General features: G+C 38.1%; 2 protein-coding genes across 2 annotated transcripts in view; one reads left to right on the forward strand and one right to left on the reverse strand.

Moving 5' to 3' along the window:
* LOC137274648 (arginine--tRNA ligase, cytoplasmic-like) overlaps positions 1-23,541 on the reverse strand; it is a 136,379-nt gene that overhangs the window by 54,308 nt on the left and 58,530 nt on the right. The window lies entirely within an intron of this gene.
* LOC137273052 (uncharacterized) lies at positions 1,521-22,566 on the forward strand. Its single transcript, XM_067805492.1, has 2 exons — positions 1,521-1,651; positions 19,957-22,566. The coding sequence occupies exon 2, from the start codon at positions 20,012-20,014 to the stop codon at positions 21,716-21,718; it is 1,707 nt and encodes a 568-aa protein (XP_067661593.1). The 5' UTR covers positions 1,521-1,651; positions 19,957-20,011; the 3' UTR covers positions 21,719-22,566.

The following is a 23,541-nucleotide window of genomic DNA, read 5'->3' on the forward strand; positions in this document are numbered from 1 at the left end:
CTGTCCTGTTCCAGTTACATACAGGATAAATGTTCCATTTTGTTTTAAAATGTCCTGTTAGGAAACTGTCCTCTAAGCCTTATTATTGGAAAAAGCCATCAGTTTTCAAATTTGTCCAGCTCTTGAGTACCTAAAATGTTAAGCAGCTCTCTTATCTGGGTAAATTCATATTCAAGGCCTCAAAGTTACGATTAAATTTATTGCAAACTATGTTTGCATGTTCTCCTTACGCTCACATATGTACCAAATCAACGTCCCTGTCTGTACTAAGAGGGTAAATTTTCTTGTTCATCACCAGGTAACCAAAAGAATTGAACTGAATTGATTCTGATAGTGATGGGTCAGTAAAATGAGAATGGCCCAGGAGATAGAAGTGTGTGTTACTATAGTCTGTAGTGACTCTAGACCAGTTCATTAACTAAATGGGGTGGACAGCATGGGTTAGCTCATTAGTGTGCTCATTGAGTCTGTCTTATGAGAGGTCTGTCTTATGGGAGTGAACCAAATAATCATGCCTGGACCAGACAATGCAGTGATTGATATTTTGAACCATGACAACCCCCTGTGGGTTCATAAGCAAGTTTATTGACACATCAGCGAGAGCATGAATATTCAGAAGAATCACAATAACACAAGTGCAGCAGCTCTGTTATTTTACTGGTACAAGTATTTCGCAACATATGTCATATTTGGGATTTCACTTTCTCAGTAAAGTACAAATTCTAGTACTTCTTTTGGTTGAGTCCCATCCGGGATTCGAACCCGCACCCTCAGAGTCAGGCACCTAATCGCCAGCACACAAAGTCAGCCGTCTAACCCGCTCAGCCACCGCGACTTCCACAAGTATTTCATTCACAATACTCTTTCTCCATTGTTTTGGTAAACATGGCCTCAACATAAGTCTCACCCTATACCATAGTCACTTCATGTTAACAAACATCCTGTATCAGGTTTCAAGTACAATCTCCCCCAAAAATAACAACTCAAGATTTCTACTTTATTTCCATTTTTTCAGCTGAAACGTCATTAAAAAGGTTCCTGTCATGTTTTGGGATTTTTTTTAAAGAGTCACGCAGGTTTTCAAAAGAGTGTAGAAATTGATTTTTTATTAAGATGGAGAGAGAACACACAAAATCATTAGCAGTAAACTACAAAACATGTTTGTTCTTTTTCAGTTTGGACATCTGGACTCTGCACATGAACAAGCATGGTTAGAAAAGTATGGGTGTGCGTGATCGTACATTTCTTTGGTCAGCATGTCAATTAACATTAGTGAGCCAAAGCTTGGAATTACTGGCTTTGTCGATCACAGTCTAGGGTGAGACCCCACCAGTGAGGGCCACCTGCTTTCGATATTGACAGCTACGGACAAAACAGTTCCGTGGGGAAATATTGAAACATTGGGAAAACAATCTTGGTTGAATGCAGGATCGACAAATGCATAGCGAGTGACAGCTGTATAGGTTTTCCCACCAGTTGAATTGACGACAGATTTGTATAGATACACGTACTGTGACAGCGCAGTGCCAGTGACAACGCTGACTGGTCTAACGAGTCTCAGGCTCCAGTCGTCGCAGACATGGGAGACAGTTAGCAAGGCAGGACGCTCGCAACTTGGGGCTTCCATGGAATGGGATACCACTGTGTTTAAGTAAGTCACTAATTCACTTCCTGACACTGCAGCAAGTTTCTTCTATTGATTGTTGAACATTTATTATTATTTGGAAATTCAGAGATTTTTAAAGAATATGTCATCATAACAGTGATGGTTCCATCCATTCATTTGATACAGTTACAGATGAGTAACAAAAACATTTGGAATGTTAAAACATTACAAATATAATTAAAAATCAACAATCACAAGGTATTTGCTTCAGCCTGAAAATAGGCATTGTCTCAGATTAGATAAATTTATGTTTCCTTACTGAAAATGTCAAAATAGGCTAAAAAAGTGATGCAGACTACTGCACTACTGGGAACATAACACTGATAAGCTGACAATTCAATAGAATCATTTGCCACAAAAACAGGAAGAACAGATGCCCATTGTATTACCATTTGTATGTTGGTGATGCATCATTCTGCAAGCTGCTGCAGATGAACAAAACGTTTACATTTATACAGATTTCTTTCAAAGGAACATGCTTTATGTGTTAAGCTGTAAAATAAGATTGTATCATTCCTGTTTCTGCTCGTTATGGTTACGGCCAGTCAAATGAAACAAATTATACTGTGCACTGAGTGGTCAAGTAGAGGACAGTGATGATGGCACAATCTGTTACCATATTACAATCCAGCCCCCAGAACCAAGATTCCATTGATTGATGCTGACAGACTTCAAACAGTCGCTAACATTTTACCATCTAACCTGTAAATTCTTAGAAACATTTTTCAGTCAACATCACATGATAAATTATTAGATTTTCATCCCACCCCACCTAACTTCATTTTCCTGTCCCCTAAAATTACAAATAAGGAACATCACTATCTACACTTTCTAAAACACATCACACACCTACCTGAACACTTTAGAATGGTCACTGAAGGATAACACCCTCACCTAAACACTGTACCAATCATATCAACTGTTTTGTGGCTAACAGCTCCAGCTGACCAGTTCATTCACCATATCACTCCTTTGGTGGATAACAGATTCAACATAAAATTCCATCCTCCACATCATCTCCCTGGTGGATAACATCTTCAACTGATAGTTTTATATATCTTATCACCTTTCAGTGAATAAAATTGTCTAACATTTATATCCAACATTTCACCTCCCTGGTATATAATATCCTCATAGTGTCAGTTTCTCAATCATATCACCTCCATATTGGATAACATCTTGAAATGAAATGTTTAGCAACCATATTGCCTCCCTGGTGGATAACATCTTGAAATTAAATGTATAGCAACCATATCGCCTCCCTGGTCGATAACATCTTGAAATGAAACGTTTATCAACCATATCGCCTCCCTGGTGGATAACATCTTGAAATTAAATGTTTATCAACCATATCACCTCCCTGGTGAATAACATCTTGAAATGAAATGTTTATCAATCATATCATCTCCCTTTGGATAACATTTTCAGCTGATCATTTTGTCAACCCTATCACCTCCCTGGTGGATAACATCCTCACCTGATCAATTTATCAGCGATACCACACGTAGATACTGAATATTGAAGACATCAATAAACAACATGCTCCACCTTAAAAGTTGTTTTAAACATGCCATTCTATATAAAGGTAGTCTTCAGGTCCCACTGACACAATTACAAGAAACAATAACATGAATATATTAACCATCAGCTGTACAGGCACTCTGACTTTCATGGAAAAAATGCTTGAAGCAAGTCTAAGCAGACATATTTACTGCCTTGAAGCTCAGCAGAGTCGAGCTGGGCAAATAGCAACAAAGCACCTTTAAGGACCACTGAATGAGATACTGGTAATCACATCGTAACAGCAATAGATTTCTAATCTCTATGTGCCAGCCATTTTGTTCAAGTCAATATGAGAATCAGGATAAAACAGCCATGCAGTTTTTCCAGGGAGAGCCATTCTTCAACTCGAATCCAGGCTTTTCTTCCTTAAAGGTCACATGCAACGTAAAACACAACTTTGCAGATTCTGGTACCTTTCGGTATGCACTTACCGAAACAAATCATAAAAAATGCCAATTCAACCTATAAAGTTGAAAAAATCGCGATGAAAAAAAAGCCCGCGAAATCGGAGTTCAAACGTTTCACTAAATTCCCCCCAGCGCTAGGGGGAAAACTGGTTTCAATAGCTGTGCTGCGCTGCGTCCATTACGCATGTGCAGTGAATAGGTTCGCGGAGCTGAAACAGTATGCATGCCCAGCGTCTGAGGTTGTGAGCAGTAGTCTAATGTTGGTTGTGTACACAAACAAGTAAATAATGTACTCGTTACGTAAAAAATCTTGTTGATTGTGGTAAGCAGTCTCTGTCACAGAGAAAGCTCAGTGTCTGGATTATTCACGCCTATATGTCTGCCTGCCCGTCTGCTAAGACAACATGCAATACACAGCTTCAATCATTGGCCACGTGCAATTTGAACTTAACACCTATCAGACTATACGACATAAAGAAAATAAGATGATTTATGACTCGTGCACCCGAGTCCCGCGTCAGCCACATTATGTAACTAGGTACGTGTGATACACATGACATGTTTTTATGTCTGTGGGTTGCAAAGAAACTACATTCATTTTTTTCGGATGACTGGATCTGACGGAAACTGGTGCAAACTCATGTCAGCTTCAAGTCCTGCTTTGTACTTGGACGAACGACAGTTTCCAGTTCACCATCTCTGCTGAGATAATTTTTGATTGGATCGAACGAAAATTCAGAGAACATGTATTTTCCAAACCCAACATCTCTATATACATTCTTCATGGATAACGACTTCTTTTAGTGTATATGATTTTGTTTGACAACAGTATATGAATCCATACTGAAACGACGCATCAAGTACACAAAAAGAAGTTGTTATCCATAAAGAATCTTACTTTCTGGTGACTGGCTATACTTCTAACATGCCCATCAAACAGATCATCTTTCTGTACACACAATGAACCCTCAGCATATCAGCAAATGGAACAGCCAATCGGAAGCCGTCGTTACACTTGAGTGCATATCCACCCGCTATGACTGGGTTCGGTCTCCCGAGGGCTTCGTTTCGGGGGAAGTAAGCCCAAGTACAAAATATTGCACTTTTGAATCGCGATTGTACGCTTATAATTTTGTTTATTTGTTTTTCTAAAAGCAGCAATGTATATTATATGTCATGAATAAGTGAAAAATGTGTTTTAATTATGCTTGATTTTTTGGTTGCATGTGACCTTTAACAGAAATCTATGAATTGATGTTAACAGGTAATGTCAGTGGTCCCAGTAAAATATAATCTCAAGAAAAAATGATTTTCATCCATCACAACGTATTGAGCTAGTACACAACATATGTCATATTTGGGATTTCACTTTCTCAGGAAAGTACAAATTCTAGTACTCTAGTTCTTGTTTGGTTGAGTCCCATCCGGGATTCAAACCCACACCCTCAGAGCTAGTACAGTTTTGAGGTACAAAGAACATGAACACATTCAAACATCACCTAGTCAGTGAAACCCATGAGTAGGACTGTAAAACTGACAAGTCAATCTGGGATTCCAACCTAGGAGTTTCTGGCTTTAAGGGACATAATAAGTTGTTCAATGGTCACAATGGTATCAGTTGATGTAACCTTGATGTTTACAAGGAAACTCTAACAGGGGGAATGGTCACTTCTTGAAAAGCCCACTAGCATATTCCACGGGTCGTCTCATGACCAGTGAAGCCAAAGTGGCGGCAGCTTAGAATTTAAGATTGAGCCCCATGTATTTTCAATAACTGATTGCATTCATTGAGTGTTGTGATAACTGAAAACCTATATGTAGAAGATAAGTTACCTATTCTGTCACTTCATTTTATGTCAAATAATTGTTATTAGTGTCAGTACTGGTACAGTTTCAAATCGGCATGTTATAGCCCACTGGCTTCAATTCTCAGTACACAACAAAGAACGACTAAATTCCATCGCTAAAACCTTCTTTCACATATTCGCTTAATTTTCAGAAGGGAAATACACCTTTAGTTGAAACACATTTGCAAGTAATGGTGATAGTTTTATAACTTTAAACAAGCATTGTCACGAAGGTGACATCAACCCCCGCCTCAAATTAAATTGAAAATAAAGGTAGCAGTTTAAGACAAAGTTAAAAGCGTCTTCCCAAGATGAAGTTTGGTGATGAGTAAGAAAATCCAGGGACCAGTTCTTGAGATATCGTGTGGACAATCTTAACATGCTGCTGAACATGCTGAAATTGTCAAAGTGTCTCCAAGACCTTGAACATTAAGTTAAGGTCAACAAAATCTACTAGGCCCTTCCCTAGATGAAGCTTGATGTTGAATGTGAAGAAAATCCAGAGAATGCTTCTTGAGGCATCTCGCTGACAAGCTTAACATGCAGCTTAACATGCTGAAATCTTCAAGGTTTTGCCATGACCTTGAAAATTATGTGAAGGTCACCAAAATCGACTGGGTCCTGCACCTTCCCTAGAATAAGCTTGGTGTTGAATATGAGGAAAATTATTGGAATGGTTCTTGATACCTCACTGAAATGGGTAAAAGGTTAAAGTCCCATAGTGACCTTGAAATGATGGTAAAGGTCACCAAACCTGACTGAGACCTGCCTTTCACTATGATGAACCTAGCTACCAGATATGAAAAGAATCTAATGAATGGTTCTTAAAAACACTCCAATTCGTACGTATGGACACACAGAAGCTAACGCTATATGTTTTGCACTAAACACGCGACGGGGGATAATAAAAATTGTTAGGGTGTATTTGAGGTGTGTGAAAAATACATATCGCTGATCTGACGTGATCCACCACTGAAATGCTACAATGCATTGTTTGGGTGTTTCTATGTATTGCGCTAAAAATTTCTTTCACATACACCTACAATTTTTAGGAGGCAAATATACCATCACATGAAAGGTATTTGGAAGTGACAGTGATAGTTTCATAGTTTAAAAATAATGTTAGGGTGTACTTGATGTGCATGAAAAGCATGACACGTCGCCGATCCGATCTGATCCACCACTGAAATATTTCAGTGCATTGTTTGAGTGTTTCTAGTTATTGTGATAAAAACTTCTTTCACATACACCTCTTTTCTTTATGAGGGAATACACCATCAGGTGAAAGGTGTTTGCAAGTACTAGTTTCATAATTAAATAAAGAAATGTAAGGGTGTATTCGAGGTGTGTGAACGAGCGAACCCAGTCATAGTGGGTGGGTGTGCACTCAAGTGTAACTGCAGCTTCCAATTGGCTGGTTCATTTGCTCATATGCTGAGGGCTCATTGTGTGTACAGAAAGATGATCCGTTTGATGAGCCATAGAAGTATGGCGAGTCACAAGAAAGTAAGATTCTTTATGGATAACAACTTCTTTTGTTGTACTTGATGCGTTGTTTCAGCATGGATTCATATACCATTGTCAAACAAATCATATACACTAGAATAAGTTGTTATCCATAAAGAATGTATAGTCTGGTTCATAATTATTGAGAATTTTTCTTCTTACTTTGAGTTATCCTAACACCTCAACTGATTCACTGATACTTAAAACTAAGTAATGGTATAAGGGAGGTAACTCATCTTGGCCTACTGAGTATAGTACAATTAGAGTTACCTCCCCTGAATTTGTAGCAGACGTCATTTTCCTCAGCACTGTCAACAATGTCTGCTGAAGATAAAAGAAGGTTGATTTTTGAGTTGTGTAATCAAGGAATTGATGATGTAAATACATTGGCAGAGAGAACAGGAACTCCTCTTTCTACTGTGTGTAGGATTAGGAAGAATTGTAAAGAGGGAAAGGATTTTGGGCACCAGAAAGGAGCAGGGAGACCCAGAAAATTGGACTTCTCAGATCGTGTCCGGCTGGGAATTTTAGCGTCTAAAAAGCAAAGGGCAAGCATCTCCAACATCAGGTATGAAATGATAGAAAGGGGATCAACAGTTGTATCAAAATCTACAGTTAGAAGAAATTTGATTGATCTTGGATGGGAGAAAAAGACTGGAATTCCTTCTCCTCTCATGAAACAAGAACATAAAGACAGGCGTGTTGAGTGGTGTTTGGCACATGAAAACTTTGACTGGGAAAATGTGATTTTTACTGATGAAAGCTCAATATGGGTATATCCCAATAATGTGAAAATATGGACAAAGTCTGCGTCAGCACCGTTGTATCAACAACCTAAATACAGCCCAAAGTTTCATGTATGGGGAGGGATATCCTTATTAGGAATGACCCCGCTGTGTGTGTTTGAGGGAAATCTGACAAGTCAACGCTACACTAACATATTAGACAATTTTCTCCTTCCAAGTGCACATGTGTTTTATGGAAATGACTGGATTTTGCAGCAAGATAATGATCCTAAACACACCGCAAAACATGCCAAGCAGTGATTTCAGGAGAAAAATGTGACTGCATTACCATTTCCTGCATATAGTCCTGACTTAAATCCCATTGAGAACATTTGGGGGATGATGAAGGAATGTGTGAATCAAAAGGGGTTGACAAAAATTGAAGACATGAAGAGAGAAGTGGTCCGATACTGGGACAGCATAACTCACGAGACACTAACCTCTCTGATAGGAAGTATGCCTACCCGTCTTAGACTGTGCCGTGAAGCTCAAGGAGACTTGATAAAATATTAAATTGTTACCTACACAACATGAAAAGGTCAGTTCACTTTCACAATACATTCAATTTTATCTGATTTGTTCTCGTTTAATAATATGAAATGCTTTAGCTATTCTCAATAATTTTAAACCATACTGTATATAGAGATAGCATTCATCCAATCAGAAATCATCTAAGTAGAGATGGTGAACTACTGCATGGCTGCAAACATTCGTCCAAGTACAAAGTAGGACTTGAAACTGACAAGAGTTTGAACCAGTTTCCGTCAAATCCAGTCGTCCGAGAAAAATGGATATAGTTTGTTTGCAACCCACAGACATAAAAACATGTCATGTGTACAAGTATCACACCTGCCTAATTACGTAATGTGGCAGAAACAGGACTCGGCTGCACAAGTCATAAATCAATTTATTTCATTTATGGTGTATAGCCTGATAGGTGTTAAGTTCAAACTGCATGTGATCAATGATTGAAGCTGTGTATTGCATATTGCCTTTAGCAGACAGGCAGGCAGATGTTTAGGTGTCAGTAAACCAGACATTGAATTTCCTCTGTGACAGAGAACACAATCAACAAGTTTTCTTATGTAACAAGTAGATTATTTACTTGCTTGTGTACACAACCAAGGTTAGACTACAGCTCACGACCTGATACTCCGGGCATGCATACTGTTTCAAGTTCCGCGAACCTATTCACTGCGCATGCGTTTATGTTAGGCGCAGCGCAGCACAGCTGTTGAAACCACTTTTTTCCCCCAGCACTTGGGGAGATTTAGTGAATCACTTTTCATCAGGTTTTTTTTTTCAACTTTACAGGTTAAATTGGCATTTTTGATTATTTGTTTCGGTAAGTGCATACCGAAAGGGATCAGAATCTGCAAAGTTGTGTTTTGCGTTGTATGTGACCTTTAACATTCTGTTAATGTCCATACCATTCCCCGCATGCAATAGATATCTAAATTAATTACTTATGTAAAATATGTCTGAAAGTGTCTAAAAAAAACATGCTCTCGCAGGGACAATCTACAACCTGTCAGAGTCTCCCTGGTTCTAGCGATAGTTTTGCATTCTTTAACATGTTTTGGGAGGGATGGCTGTGGTGTTTTATGTATTCTCTCATTCATTCACATATGTATTTCTTTTTTTTTTGTTTTTTCTGTATTTTTTGTATCCATTAACATGTAATTCTTGCTCTTAATTTTTGCTAAAATTCATTCATTCATTCATTCATTCATTCATTCATTGTAAAATTCTGACTGATACAATAAACTGTCTCAAGCACTGATAAATGCGGCAGGAAGGAGCCAAGTCACTCTCTGCGCGGAAGCATGACAAGGCACATGCTAGTTAGTACAAATGGTGAAGAGAGCAAGAAAGTGACCTATCCCTGTTGTAGATTAGCTTGATGTTTGTTTATGTTCCCTTGGTATTGCAAATCTTCTTGCAGCCATCGCTAGATGACAAAACAGATGACAAAACAGATTCATTTACCTCCCTACCATCAATTTGCATTTGCGAGCGAGGTAAGAGAGGTGAGCTGGTAGACAGCTGAGTGAGTGAGTGAGTGAGCGAGCGAGCGAGTGAAAGAGTTCACATTTCACACTTTGGGGCACCTGGCTCTAACTATCAGTAGAACTTTGCTTATAAAAATATGTACAGACATGCAGAAAGTTTCACTGCACTAAAATATGATAGGCAGTTACACGTTTTCCCCCTGAAAATCATTTATCCATATCTTGATTAATGATACAATTAGGAATATTTATTTTCAAAGATTTACACATGTTAACTCTTTGCCATTTATTCAAATTACAGCAGAAGGTGAAACTGAAAAAAGAACTAAAAAGCACATAATTTAGCAAAATAGATGCTTGTGGCTATGACAAACACAAATAATGACTATCCTTAGTCGAACCCTGTGTAGACCGAACCAAGAGTCAGTAGCCCTACAGTATCACGATACATTGGCAGTTAGCTGTTTTATGTGACAACAAAATTATCAGTGGCAGGAAGTGAATTATAAATCATGCATGAGTGCTCCTCAGCAGTGCATGTTGTGAACATCAATACTGCCCCCTCTCCATGCCCTTCTGTACAGCCCACGGCAGCCCTAGATGAGCTGAGCTTTATCTGGACTCCCCATAACAGGTCAGATATTTATTGTCAGTCCTCAATAGCCAGCATTATCCAAGCTAAATGTTTTTGACAACAAATATGCATAGCATCATTAGGACAACAAAATCAATTCATATGGGCTTTATTCACCACCTGAAGTAACAGATTCCTTAATTTGTACCAAACTCTTGTATGTATAACTTAACGATATCAAATAATGTTTATGAATATTCTTTTCCCAACTTTGCAAAATTATTCATGTTCAGGAATCAGCTAGGTACTTTGTCCTCTAACCTAAAGTTGTAAACTATGCACCAAGTACAATAAATGTCCTTCAGCAGTTTTTTAACACAATGTAACTAAACATGAGTAAATTCACCAAAGATCAGGCTTCTGTAGAAAAAATTGTTCTCATTGCGTTTTAATTAACAATCACTGAAAGAAATCTCACAAAAATACTTGTTAGCAACATATGCTATAAATGATTACATAGACAACAATCAGAAAGGAACCACAGTTATTGTGACTTATCACCATTCAGTTTGAGTGAGTGAGTCTAGTTATACACCACTTTTCACAATGTTTCAGCAATATAACCACAAGGAACTACAGAAATGGGTGTCAGCCCTTACACACATAAAGGGGTTCAAACTCTTCACTCTTGATGAATGAACACTTTAACCACCAGACTACCACAACACCCAGGCATATAGTCTCCTTATGACAAGAAAGAGGCTGTAACAGCTCTCTACACATGGAGATACAGATCATGTTAACGTATCGGTTAATCCCATACATTTGAATCGGGACAAAAAGTTTGATTTATGCACCTTGTCACCAACAAACATGGGGTAATGATTAAGTCAGGCAAAGCTGAAAATCCTGTCTTTTACAATGACAGATGATCATGTTATCACGCAAATAAAATAAATATCTTTTGAAAGCATTTAGATGCTGCAGATACATGTCCAATTCATCACATCATTGATTTCCGCATTTTCATTTATTAAGGAGATTTCAATGAGGATCCCTTCTGTTCATACTGCTGTGCTGGGGATTAGGGCCCCGGATATCACAGTGCCAATGTAATCATACAATTTGAATGTTAATACTTTGTCCATACAGATGTCTGAAAATTGATACAAAATTAATATTTCCTGGCCCTGAAATGTTTCCATTCTGCTAAATCACGATGCTGGTTAAGTTGGACATACGGATGAGGGACATGATGACACAATTAGGGAGAGTTGGGATGCGAAAGGATTTCTTTGTCAGTACACCTACAGGAAAACTAAGTTTGCTACTGACTGATAATCTTGAAATGTTTCAGCTGAAAGATCTGGTTGGAAGATATTCTGACTTCAAGAGAAAATCAGACTAATAGCAGGATTGTCATCGAACTAAACTGACTGCAATAAATTTGTTTGGTCTCCAAAATGATTGTCACCGCCTTCAAATATAAACCCAAACAACAAACCTGATCATGATCCATCTTTGTGAAAATCAGTAAATCATCCTTTTGGACCCATTCCATCCTTCTCTGTACATCAGTAATTTGTAATAATACATTAATTACAAAATACTAACATTTCTGACACATCATCAAACACAATGAGTCATAGCAAGAGGTGCACAATATCAGATTTGTTACCTTTTGCTCTGACACACAGAAAATCAATGTTTTGGAAAGTGGTGCAGGGACACAAATGAAATTAATGCAACTGTTGAATTCACATGGTTAGTGGTGAGAAACAATGACAGTGATCTAATTAGTTCTCCAATGATTGATGACAGAAGTCATCCAACATCCTCTTAACAAAGCCAGTGTAGGCCAATGTGTGTACTTGTATTTCATATGGCAGCAGGCCAGCCATGAGCTCTGTCATTGTATGTTCCAACAAAGTCCATAAATCACATGCTTCTATTAACTGGAAGACTGGTAGTCAGCAGATTCCAGGTAATAAAATGACGGGCTAGTTAGAATCGGTCCCTGCATTGCCCATGCTCCTTGGTGTGAGGGAGTGAGTGAGAGTGAGTGAGTGAGTGAGTTGGGTTCAACTCCTCAATGACCAGTATTACAGTTTTTCTATCACATCTCACTACAAAGGAAGTCGAAATGGTCCATGTCAGAGATGCATGACTTGTTACCAGTTTGCCTAGTCTGGACTTGGTTAATTAAGGCTTAGTATGAAAAGGCTTGGTCATCTAACGACTTTCACTCAAATCTTCCAAATATACTGAGTAGCAAAAGCTATTGCAACATATAATTTTCAATGGCGATCTTGAGATAAAAAGAATGGCTAATTCAGAAACTAAAGTACTGTCAGAAATAGAAAAAACCTGTTTATAGACTGTTACTTTGTGTTCCTAAAATGTACACAACTGCAAATAGAATATGTCAAAATATCTCACTTTGGCCTAACTGGGCATTCAGTGGATAAAGTTATTGTTTGATTTGTCACGCGTGTTGAGTATGTCTCATCTATTGAGTAACATTTTACATGTCTTTTTTTCATAAATTTTACTACTTTTATAGAATATTATCAGAGTTTTTTTTATAGCACACATATCCATGCAACTATTGCTTGGTCAAGGCACTGGTATTTGTTTCCCTCAATCATTGGACGTCAGTCTCAGCATCACATTGTATTATCAGTCTCAGCTCCCTGGGGAGTATACAACTCTTCCTGCCACTAAGCACACCGAGTTCATGTTGAGATAAGTAAAAGAGTATGATACCTGATACCCACAGAAAAGCACAGTATTAAATGTCTCAAAATATTTATTTAGCATAACCACCAGAAGATCGACAGGACTGACTGTTATTTGTAAATTGTGATGACATGCCATGTACTTCCACAGTTTAATTCCCCTAAGGGATCATTACATACTAGCTGGTATGTCTATCCTTGAGCCTGACCCCTACCATCGTTTGCTACATCCGTCCTGGTTTTGCTTTTGAGGCGACCCCTCCCAACTGCAGGTGTTTCTTTTCATAGCGATAGTGACTCTCATTGGTAGCAACATCCTTAATAGTTTCAGCATGGAAGTTAAAGTAACATCTATTTATAATAAAGATAAATCTAATTTCAAAATGGGCACTGAAAAAGTGCCATTAGAACTGTCGTAAGGTTGAACTTAGTTCAACAGATATTTCGCACTTTCGCATATCAATTGCATAAATTGTAGAAATAAATGTGAAAAATCAGTTTTTCATATTTCCGACAGTACTTCAGAACATTGACGTCAACATCTATAGACCAGACAATATTGAGTGGAAAAGAGTTCTGTCTTAGAGTATATACAATATAAGTTGTGCACTGTTGTGTTGTCCTTCGGGGTCGGCAGGGTACAGAAACAAACATCAACGGTACATTAATCCATGGTCCCCCAGGGACTAGTGAACAATGTATTTATCTTAATGAACGTGTTAATTTAGAACTTTGACGCATGGGTATCGGATCGTACACTTCAGACAACCTGCGCAAATCAAACAATTCAAATCTTGCATCTTGCCGTAATTCCCACAGGTATTGCCTTAAGAAGTTGCCATGGTATAATTCCCATTCTTATTATTCACATGGACTAAATTTGAACATTTTGTCAAAATGTGCTTTTCATAGCCATGAGTAGATATTAGAGATGACACAAGAAAAACAGACTAAGAGTGATCTCCCTTCCAGCAATCTGCCATCACCAAACATACATAATTTCCATGCATCATGCGTGATGCAATGTTATCAGCGATAAAGAAGTACCACCACAAATTACTGAATGAGTTGCCATTGGCAGCGGGGTACATAGAAATGTAACATCGCTTGTAAATAGGGTGCACTGAAAATAATAGAAGAGCTCTGAGGTATGTGTGAGGTAAGATAAGTGCAGATGTTCCAAGCCTGTAAATACAAGTACCTCAACTGTTTCACACAGCTGATTATGCCACATCCATACAGACCAGGCCTTTACTACATCAACTTCATTGGAGTTCAATGTTGCACTCAACAATAAGAAGATAGGAAGTATATTTCTTTGACATTTAAAAGTTACAAGAGAGAAAAATGACTGGTGGCCTTGAGTGTATTTCAGACTACAGAGTGGCCTTTATCACGACATCATAAACAATGGCTGTAGATCAATCTGCAGACAAGCTTCACTGGTGATGAAGTATATCTCAATATGTAATCTTAATGTCACAATGTAGTCAATACAACCCTGAGGGCACATTGATCTAATAAATTCATCTAAAAAAGTAAACCTACAGACAACATCGTAACTAGTATCTTTCAAAGGTCTTTGCTATCTATAGATTCACATTTAAAATTATCAAAAAAGCTTTCATAAACAGATGTAAACATGGTATAAATAACTTCAACTAGTGTACAGAGCTTTCATATTCTCATGTGAATTCTATTTGCTGTCATTTATTTCCATAAATAGCTCTTTCTGTGTTCATCAAGCAACCTTGGAAATGCTTTGATGTTCACATAAAACAGACAGATACATAATGCTTGGTGAGGGCTTGTAAAGTAGACAGCTGTGCCCTGAGCTGATTCTGTCAAGTTAGCCAATGTTGTCACACCATGCAACACCCATTAAATGATTAGCTTACAAAGGTTTCCTCTATTTGATGGCACCACAGGCCTCTCCAGTGTCCTTGTCCAAGACAATCCTTGCTTCACAATACCCTTTGTAAACTTGATAACATTACATCACCTGGTGATAAATTATGATACTACACTATTCTGTAGAAAAGGAACCAGAAAGACAAAACAAATCAGTTTCAACATTTTCAGCATAACTTGAAAGAAACGTTAGTCATATAATTGTTTATACAAGTACCTTTTTTCTCCAGTTGGAACACACTGTTGAGGGTATCTGCACACACTTACAGTCTATGGAATTGACTGACATGGAGCACAGATATTTACTACAGAAATGTACAAGGTAGACTCCATCAAGATAAGAAATGGTTATAATTGACTATTTTACTACAGATAAATACTTGATATATACAGATGTTCTCCATGTGTATGAATTCTGCAAACAGAAATTTCATTCCGATACACAAAAGATTTGAAGGAAATAATGCAAGTATGGTGATGAAGACATGCCTGAATGATAGAAACTTTCAGTTGTCCTTGTATGACTGAAAACAAGAAGCCCAAGGCATGTGGTGGCATTTGAAATGTACAATATGCATTCCTTTCATGTGGTAATGCTTCTCACAAAATCCCTCTCTTATTTTTTTCGTCCAGCTGAAAAGGTTACTTGACAAAATCATTTTCCCATAAGAACATGAAACTGTTTCACTGAAAGAAAGGTGTGTACAACTCCATCAACTAACAAAACAGATGAAAGTCATCCATCGTTAGGTTATCTCTTTTAAAGAAAGGGTAAAAAAGGGAAAAGAATCCAGCAGTATAACCAGAGCTTGTGAAGAAGCCCCTCTAGAGCCATACACCACAGAGCACGTTGCCTGACATACTACAATCCCCATCACAGACACCCCTTGCAGCCAACTCCGCTGTCGTGAGCCAGAGGGCCACTGCCGTCAAGGCTTATATAGCCACTGATTGAAGGCTTCTGCACCTCTATAAAATCAAGTTATGAAGGCAATCATTCAGCACTGAAACACACCAGCCTACAAGTTTATAAGAGTATTGGCATCATCAGCTGATTTATCAGTGTAGGGATGCAGACAATATTTATGCTGCTATGGCAACGTACCTCTCATGTTAACAGTATCAAAGGCAGTATCTCCTTTCAAAGGTCAACTGTTTGTACAGACACTGTTCACAGAAATCAGTGTGTTGATAATTTGAAAGCTGATGTCATGGTTTGTGAGGATTAGGAAAACACTTTGTCTATTTAATGTTTAGCCGTTAACACTCTTGAAATTCTTCACAAAACATAACAATGAAACAAAATTTTAGAGAAACAGTTTTCTGTTGCATGGACATGAGATTTTGTTTGAGAGTGAAAACTAAGCAGGAGTTTAAGCAGCATCGTCAGCCTCAACACAAAGTGTGCACTAAATGATAGCTCTGTGGGAAGACTTAGTGGAGGAAGGACGGGACAAAAGTGTAAGGATTTAATCCATACAAGACCAGCCATAACTGATCCTTCCGGGGTGTATTAGTGTACAAGGATTTCAGTACTGAGAAACCATCAAATGCTTTTGATGTGTGAGAAAACATTATACTTCCATTATTGATGAAAGTGGATTTAGTGGTTCCATGATCAGAAACTGAAAAAAATAATTACATTACTTGTGAAAACACTGCATTACATAATTGAACTGTTTTGAAAAAAAAGTTCATAAAAAAATAAGGAGTGTATATGTCAGCATGTTGGATGACATCATCCTTGTGTGCAGAGGCTATTGTGTTACTGTGTTTCTATACAACTGGAAAAATCATTGTTGAGTTTGTGTTCAATTAGATAACATCATTCTTGTGTTTCTAAACAATCAGATGACAACACTGTGGTTCTTTGAGATAATCAGATGTCTTAATTATTATTTCTAAACAATCAGATGACATCATTTTGGCTCTCCCATACAATCATATGGCATCATTATGGTTCACCCAGACAAGAAGATGACTTAATTATTGTGTTTTCTAAACAATCAGATGACATCATTTTGGCTCTCCCATACAATCATATGGCATCATTATGGTTCACCCAGACAAGAAGATGACTTAATTATTGTGTTTTCTAAACAATCAGATGACATCATTTTGGCTCTCCCATACAATCATATGGCATCATTATGGTTCACCCAGACAATAAGATGACTTAATTATTGTGTTTTCTAAACAATCAGATGACATCATTTTGGCTCTCCCATACAATCATATGGCATCATTATGGTTCACCCAGACAATAAGATGACTTAATTATTGTGTTTTCTAAACAATCAGATGACATCATTTTGGCTCTCCCATACAATCATATGGCATCATTATGGTTCACCCAGACAAGAAGATGACTTAATTATTGTGTTTTCTAAACAATCAGATGACATCATTTTGGCTCTCCCATACAATCATATGGCATCATTATGGTTCACCCAGACAAGAAGATGACTTAATTATTGTGTTTTCTAAACAATCAGAAGACATCATAATGGTTCTCCCAGACAATCATATGGCATCATTATGGTTCACCCAGACAAGAAGATGACTTAATTATTGTGTTTTCTAAACAATCAGATGACATCATTTTGGCTCTCCCATACAATCATATGGCATCATTATGGTTCACCCAGACAAGAAGATGACTTAATTATTGTGTTTTCTAAACAATCAGATGACATCATTTTGGCTCTCCCATACAATCATATGGCATCATTATGGTTCACCCAGACAAGAAGATGACTTAATTATTGTGTTTTCTAAACAATCAGAAGACATCATAATGGTTCTCCCAGACAATCATATGGCATCATTATGGTTCACCCAGACAAGAAGATGACTTAATTATTGTGTTTTCTAAACAATCAGATGACATCATTTTGGCTCTCCCATACAATCATATGGCATCATTATGGTTCACCCAGACAAGAAGATGACTTAATTATTGTGTTTTCTAAACAATCAGATGACATCATTTTGGCTCTCCCATACAATCATATGGCATCATTATGGTTCACCCAGACAATCATATGGCATCATTATGGTTCACCCAGACAAGAAGATGACTTAATTATTGTGTTTTCTAAACAATCAGATGACATCATTTTGGCTCTCCCATACAATCATATGGCATCATTATGGTTCACCCAGACAAGAAGATGACTTAATTATTGTGTTTTCTAAACAATCAGATGACATCATTTTGGCTCTCCCATACAATCATATGGCATCATTATGGTTCACCCAGACAAGAAGATGACTTAATTATTGTGTTTTCTAAACAATCAGAAGACATCATAATGGTTCTCCCAGACAATCATATGGCATCATTATGGTTCACCCAGACAAGAAGATGACTTAATTATTGTGTTTTCTAAACAATCAGATGACATCATTTTGGCTCTCCCATACAATCATATGGCATCATTATGGTTCACCCAGACAATAAGATGACTTAATTATTGTGTTTTCTAAACAATCAGATGACATCATTTTGGCTCTCCCATACAATCATATGGCATCATTATGGTTCACCCAGACAAGAAGATGACTTAATTATTGTGTTTTCTAAACAATCAGAAGACATCATAATGGTTCTCCCAGACAATCAGAGACATCACTGAGGTGTGAATAGACAGTTCCAGTGATGTTACCAAGCATGCACCCCAGAAAGTTTGAAGCTACATCACAAATTCTGATTGGACATGCTGCATGTTGAGTTGGTGCTCAAGAAACTATTTATTCAGAGAAAATAATTGTATGTCCTTAACTTCTGATTGAATAATCCCTACAAGAAAATACCATCCATCCATCTGTCCATCCATGTATCCAAAGTACATTCAAGCAGTAACATGCAGTAGGTCTGTCTATTTCATGGCCCCTTGTATCATGCCATGTATTACCCCGAGGACTGTAATGTAATTACCAACCTATTTGTTCAGATTTCCTATTCAGGTCTCTGTTTATCTGCCTTGACATTTGCCATAATACTTCGATGATTCACTCCTGTGCCCAACCAGTCTCATGCGGGCTACGTTGCTCTATTGTTAAATGAACATTAACTCTGAACCTACCTCCCAGATTTGGAAGGATTTGACAGCACAAAAAATATATCAAACAAATCAACAATATGGTAAAAGCACTCCCTTGTCTCATGCAGGTCAAGATCTTGTTGGGATTTGTCCTGTTGAATATAGTGCACCATACCTCTTGTTAACCACACTGAGTTGGTCAGGGAAATTTCTTATCAAAGTTGAGAAGCAGGAGTTAGAACATAGTTCTAGCTGCCCGAGCAAGTTTGTCTAATCTTCAAAACAGTGTGATAGCTGGAGTCTTCTAAATTGTTTGGAGCCATTATCACTTGATGCAGTGACAGCAATATTTGAATCTCTTCACAAGTCTCCCGAAATATCTTTCCTGTTAAGAGATGAGCTGGCATTAAAAAACGAATTTCAACAAACTCATGGTGAGCCAAATTTATTTCCATTTTTGTGCTTCAAGATACAATGTATATTGAGAAGATTTCACCATTGTCATACTGTATGATCAGGACCAGCAGGAAGGACAACATCCTTGCAAATTTTGTGACTATAAGGAATAGGTTTCTCATACTGAATCATGTTTTAGTTAATACAGTGTATGAAATAACCCCAGCCAGACATCAGGGCTAGTAACTTAAAAAAGTTGCCATTCCAAAATGGATTTAATGACTATACACCAAGATGTGGTGAATTTACTCAGATGTATAGAACGTCAATTTTTTTACCAGGCTATCAGGCTGGCTAGATGTAAATTCAGACAACCCATCAGAAATCTAACCTCTCTTGGGCAGTGGGACTTGCTTTATTTCATACACTGGCTTATATCATACTTGAATTTTCAGTATGACATTCTCTTAGTTTGATAAACTTTGTCAGTATTTCTGCTTTTCAGATAAACAAGCCAATGCCAGTTGAAAACCTGATTCTCGGAGTATAAATTGCACAAAATGGCCATCGATATGGGACTCAATGAAACCCTTCAACAAGAAGCCAAATTAGAGGCATACTCTGTGGTGTTGTCAGTAACAACACTGTTGCTAGCCGCCATTGGTGGAGGAGGAGGCAGCCTAACAGTCATCTGTGCCATCTTGGCAGGCAAGTCCATCCACAAACTGAGCTACTCTGTCATCCTGGTCCTGCTGTTTGCCTCTCTGATCCTGGACTTGTTGTGGACTCCCCAGGAGATTCTTCATCTACTGTACTACCACTACACATATCAGAACCCAAGCCAGTTCTTCAAGATATTTGTACATGGGATGTACCTGTTGTTGTCTGTCATTGTGGCTATCGCCATTGTGTTTGTGTCTGCAGAGAATATCTTCCGACAGTGCAGTCACATGGGGAAGATGTTTCAGAAAGTTTGGTCTATTACTGGATGTGTTACAGCTGTCCTCATTGGCTTGTGTTTGGCTGGATCATACCTGGTCGTGTCCATACAGTATGAAACCCATGTGTCGGAGTATTTTGTTGTCTACAATAGCCGTTCCTTTTGCATGAAAGTGGTGATTCTTGGAATCTTTACGTTTCTTGTTCTAGCCATCTTGTTGTGTGTAATCTTCAGTGCAATAATACACAAAAAGCATTCAGGAGGTTTCCATGGCAACAGCAATAATGGATGTAAACATCAAGTTCCAACTCTTCTCATACGAGATCCGGAAGGCAACCCATCTGAAGACGAGTCGGAGGACACCCCATCAGTCCACGCAGCCTCTCCTCTGCCCCTCCTGGCCATCAATGCAGCAGGGGGACCACCCAGAGATGGACCTATGCCCATATCACCCAAAAATAAAAATATGCTTGGTGTGAACATGACCCAGATCCTGGGCCGACGACGTCACACAATCTGTCAGATTGGTGACTCCAGCACTAACTTCATGGATCCTGCTGAGAAAGCTAAAAAGTACAACTATGTTAGGAAGTTCTCGGTGGACATATCAGCCCTACAGGCTCAACTGGAGAATCCAAAACTATTCAGTGGAAAAGCACCATTTCAGTCTGACACGGATTTGCAATCCAAGTCTCGCAATAATTCTCAAAAAGGTCGACTGCCCTTGAAGACGCCAGTGTTGAAATTTGATGAGAAAGAGGAAAAAGGAGAAAGTGAAGATGTGAAGAATGATGTTCGTCCAATGTTGCCACTGATTACCGTGTCCGATGATGAAGGCACAGAGAAGGAGGAGGTGGACGCCCAGTCGGAGCATGAGAGTGTTGAAGATGGGAGCGAGAAAGACAAGGCAACCTTGAAGTTCAAACTTCCACACATGTCTGAAGAATCACATGTCAGTGATCACGAAAGTCTTCACAGTTTTGACAATGATTCCACAACTGACCTAACTCTTAGTTTCACCAAACTCTCTTGTCTTCTGTCCTTAACCTTTTGTCTGTGCACTCTTCCCCTATTCCTGACTGAAGTACTACGAAACCATCTATCTACCATTGCATACATCAACATCACCACATGTACGCTCGCCCTGTCTACGATACAAACAATAATTTACCCACAAGTCATCATCTGCATGGACAGTGTCGTACATCGCGCTGTACACAAACTCTGGATCCGATTCCTACAACGGTGTCGATGCATGGCGGCCAGCATTGATGAGGATGGAGAAGAAAACAGGACAAATCTGAACACTGACACAAGCCAAGTGTAAATACATTTTCCCATCAATCTCATCCTTGGTTATCTGGGTACTACATCACCATTCTGTTATGATAGACACCCAGGACCTATATGCTTAGACAAATTGTTTAGCTTAATATTTCAATCCAATAAGCAACAGGACTGCTTAGGAAGGTGACATCACAGAAGATCTGTACTATTTAGTTGGGATAGGATTGTCAAGGATAGGGACATCACAGAAGTTCTGTTCATTACCATAAAGCTAGTATAAGGACCATCACAGAAGTTCTGTTCTCTACTATTTAGCTAGGATAGCACTGTGAAGGATAGGGACATCACAGAAGTTCTGTTCTGTTCTTTTTACGTGAGATAGCACTGTTACGGATAGGGATGTCACAGAAGTTCTGTTCTCTATGTTTAGCTAGGATAGCACTGTTATGGATAGGGGCATCACAGAAGTTTGGTTCTCAACCATTTATCTAGGATAGGACCGCACTCTCCTGTCCTGTACTATTTAGTTGGAATAGAACTGTTAAGGATGATGCAGAAGCGCTGACTATTTAGCTGTTAGGAGAGCTGTTATTGTGACATCACAGATCTGATGATGAATGGGTCCTGGTTATTTATCCTAATATAATGGAGATGTGTTATCCTGGACAATCAATGGAACCTTACCAGGATATCTTAACTTGTGAGTGTTGTGGTCAAGTTTTATACCAAATGGGTGGCTATTTGTGTACCTTTATATGAAGCTTGGCATAAGGTTGTTACTAAATGCACTTTATATATGCATATATGAACGTGTACAGTGCATTCAATATTTGTATGTATGATTGTTTGATGGTATGTAAATTCATAGCAGTAAACCTTTACACATTATCACATCTTCATTTATTATTCATAGGTTCAAGCTTAAAATATATGTTTTTTTTATATTTTGAATAATAAGGCAACAAGTTCAGTTATAGGAATAGTATCTAAACTATAAGTGAGGTCTACTTATCATGTGTCAGTGTGAGGAGACCTGCACAGACCACATGGGGGTTATTGGTCATTGTTTGGGAAAGAGTCAAATGAGTCCACATAGACTGTGATATCAAATTCAGGCATCCTCACTAACAAATGGAAGAAGATGTCACATCACGTAAGGCCGAGTGTGTAGTATCTGCATTTCAATCTGATAAAACACACAACACATCACCCACCATTTCTGAAGTGATATCACCTGCTCCAATGTTTAATTTCATCTCAGTTAAAAGTAACTTGGAGCTACATTATTTGAATCAGTCATAAAAAGAAATCAATCATGGAAAATGTTTCATCTGTATTTGTGAAAAATAATGGCCCCCTAATACACTGGATAACATAGGATAACAATCAGTGTATTACATGTGTCTCAACTTAAGAGTTTAAATATGTAATCAAAATCAGTTAACACGTCACATACTCCATTTCATAGAAACTATGTATTGGTGTGATGTTTTGACATGGTGGTAATTTTACAAAAGGTGTTCCAGTATTGTAGCAATTGGTGGAACATATATTTCCCTATATCTTACTGAGTAGTTGTTTCCTTTAACTGTTTTTCCACTCTTGTTAAAAAGTTGTGAACTTTTGTGTCCACATACTGAAATGATCATGTGTATATAACACTTCCTGTCACTCATAAATCACTTTCTTTCATTTTTGCTTTATTTCTTTTGAGTTTCATTTTCATTTCATATCATATTGCCTGGAATCACATACACCTGGAAACTAGTCAGTAGCACTGACTATTATCAATTTATGATACACAGTGTAAAAAGTTGGATATACTACTAATTTTCTGAAAAAAATCATTTGATAATGAAGTGA

Source organism: Haliotis asinina, chromosome 2 (genome assembly GCF_037392515.1).
Source record: "Haliotis asinina isolate JCU_RB_2024 chromosome 2, JCU_Hal_asi_v2, whole genome shotgun sequence".
Classification (NCBI taxonomy): Eukaryota; Metazoa; Mollusca; class Gastropoda; order Lepetellida; family Haliotidae; genus Haliotis; species Haliotis asinina.

What these genes read in the sequence shown, in the direction of transcription:
- LOC137273052 (XM_067805492.1), top strand. Translation starts at nt 20,012, where the DNA reads ATGGCCATCGATATGGGACTCAATGAAACCCTTCAACAAGAAGCCAAA.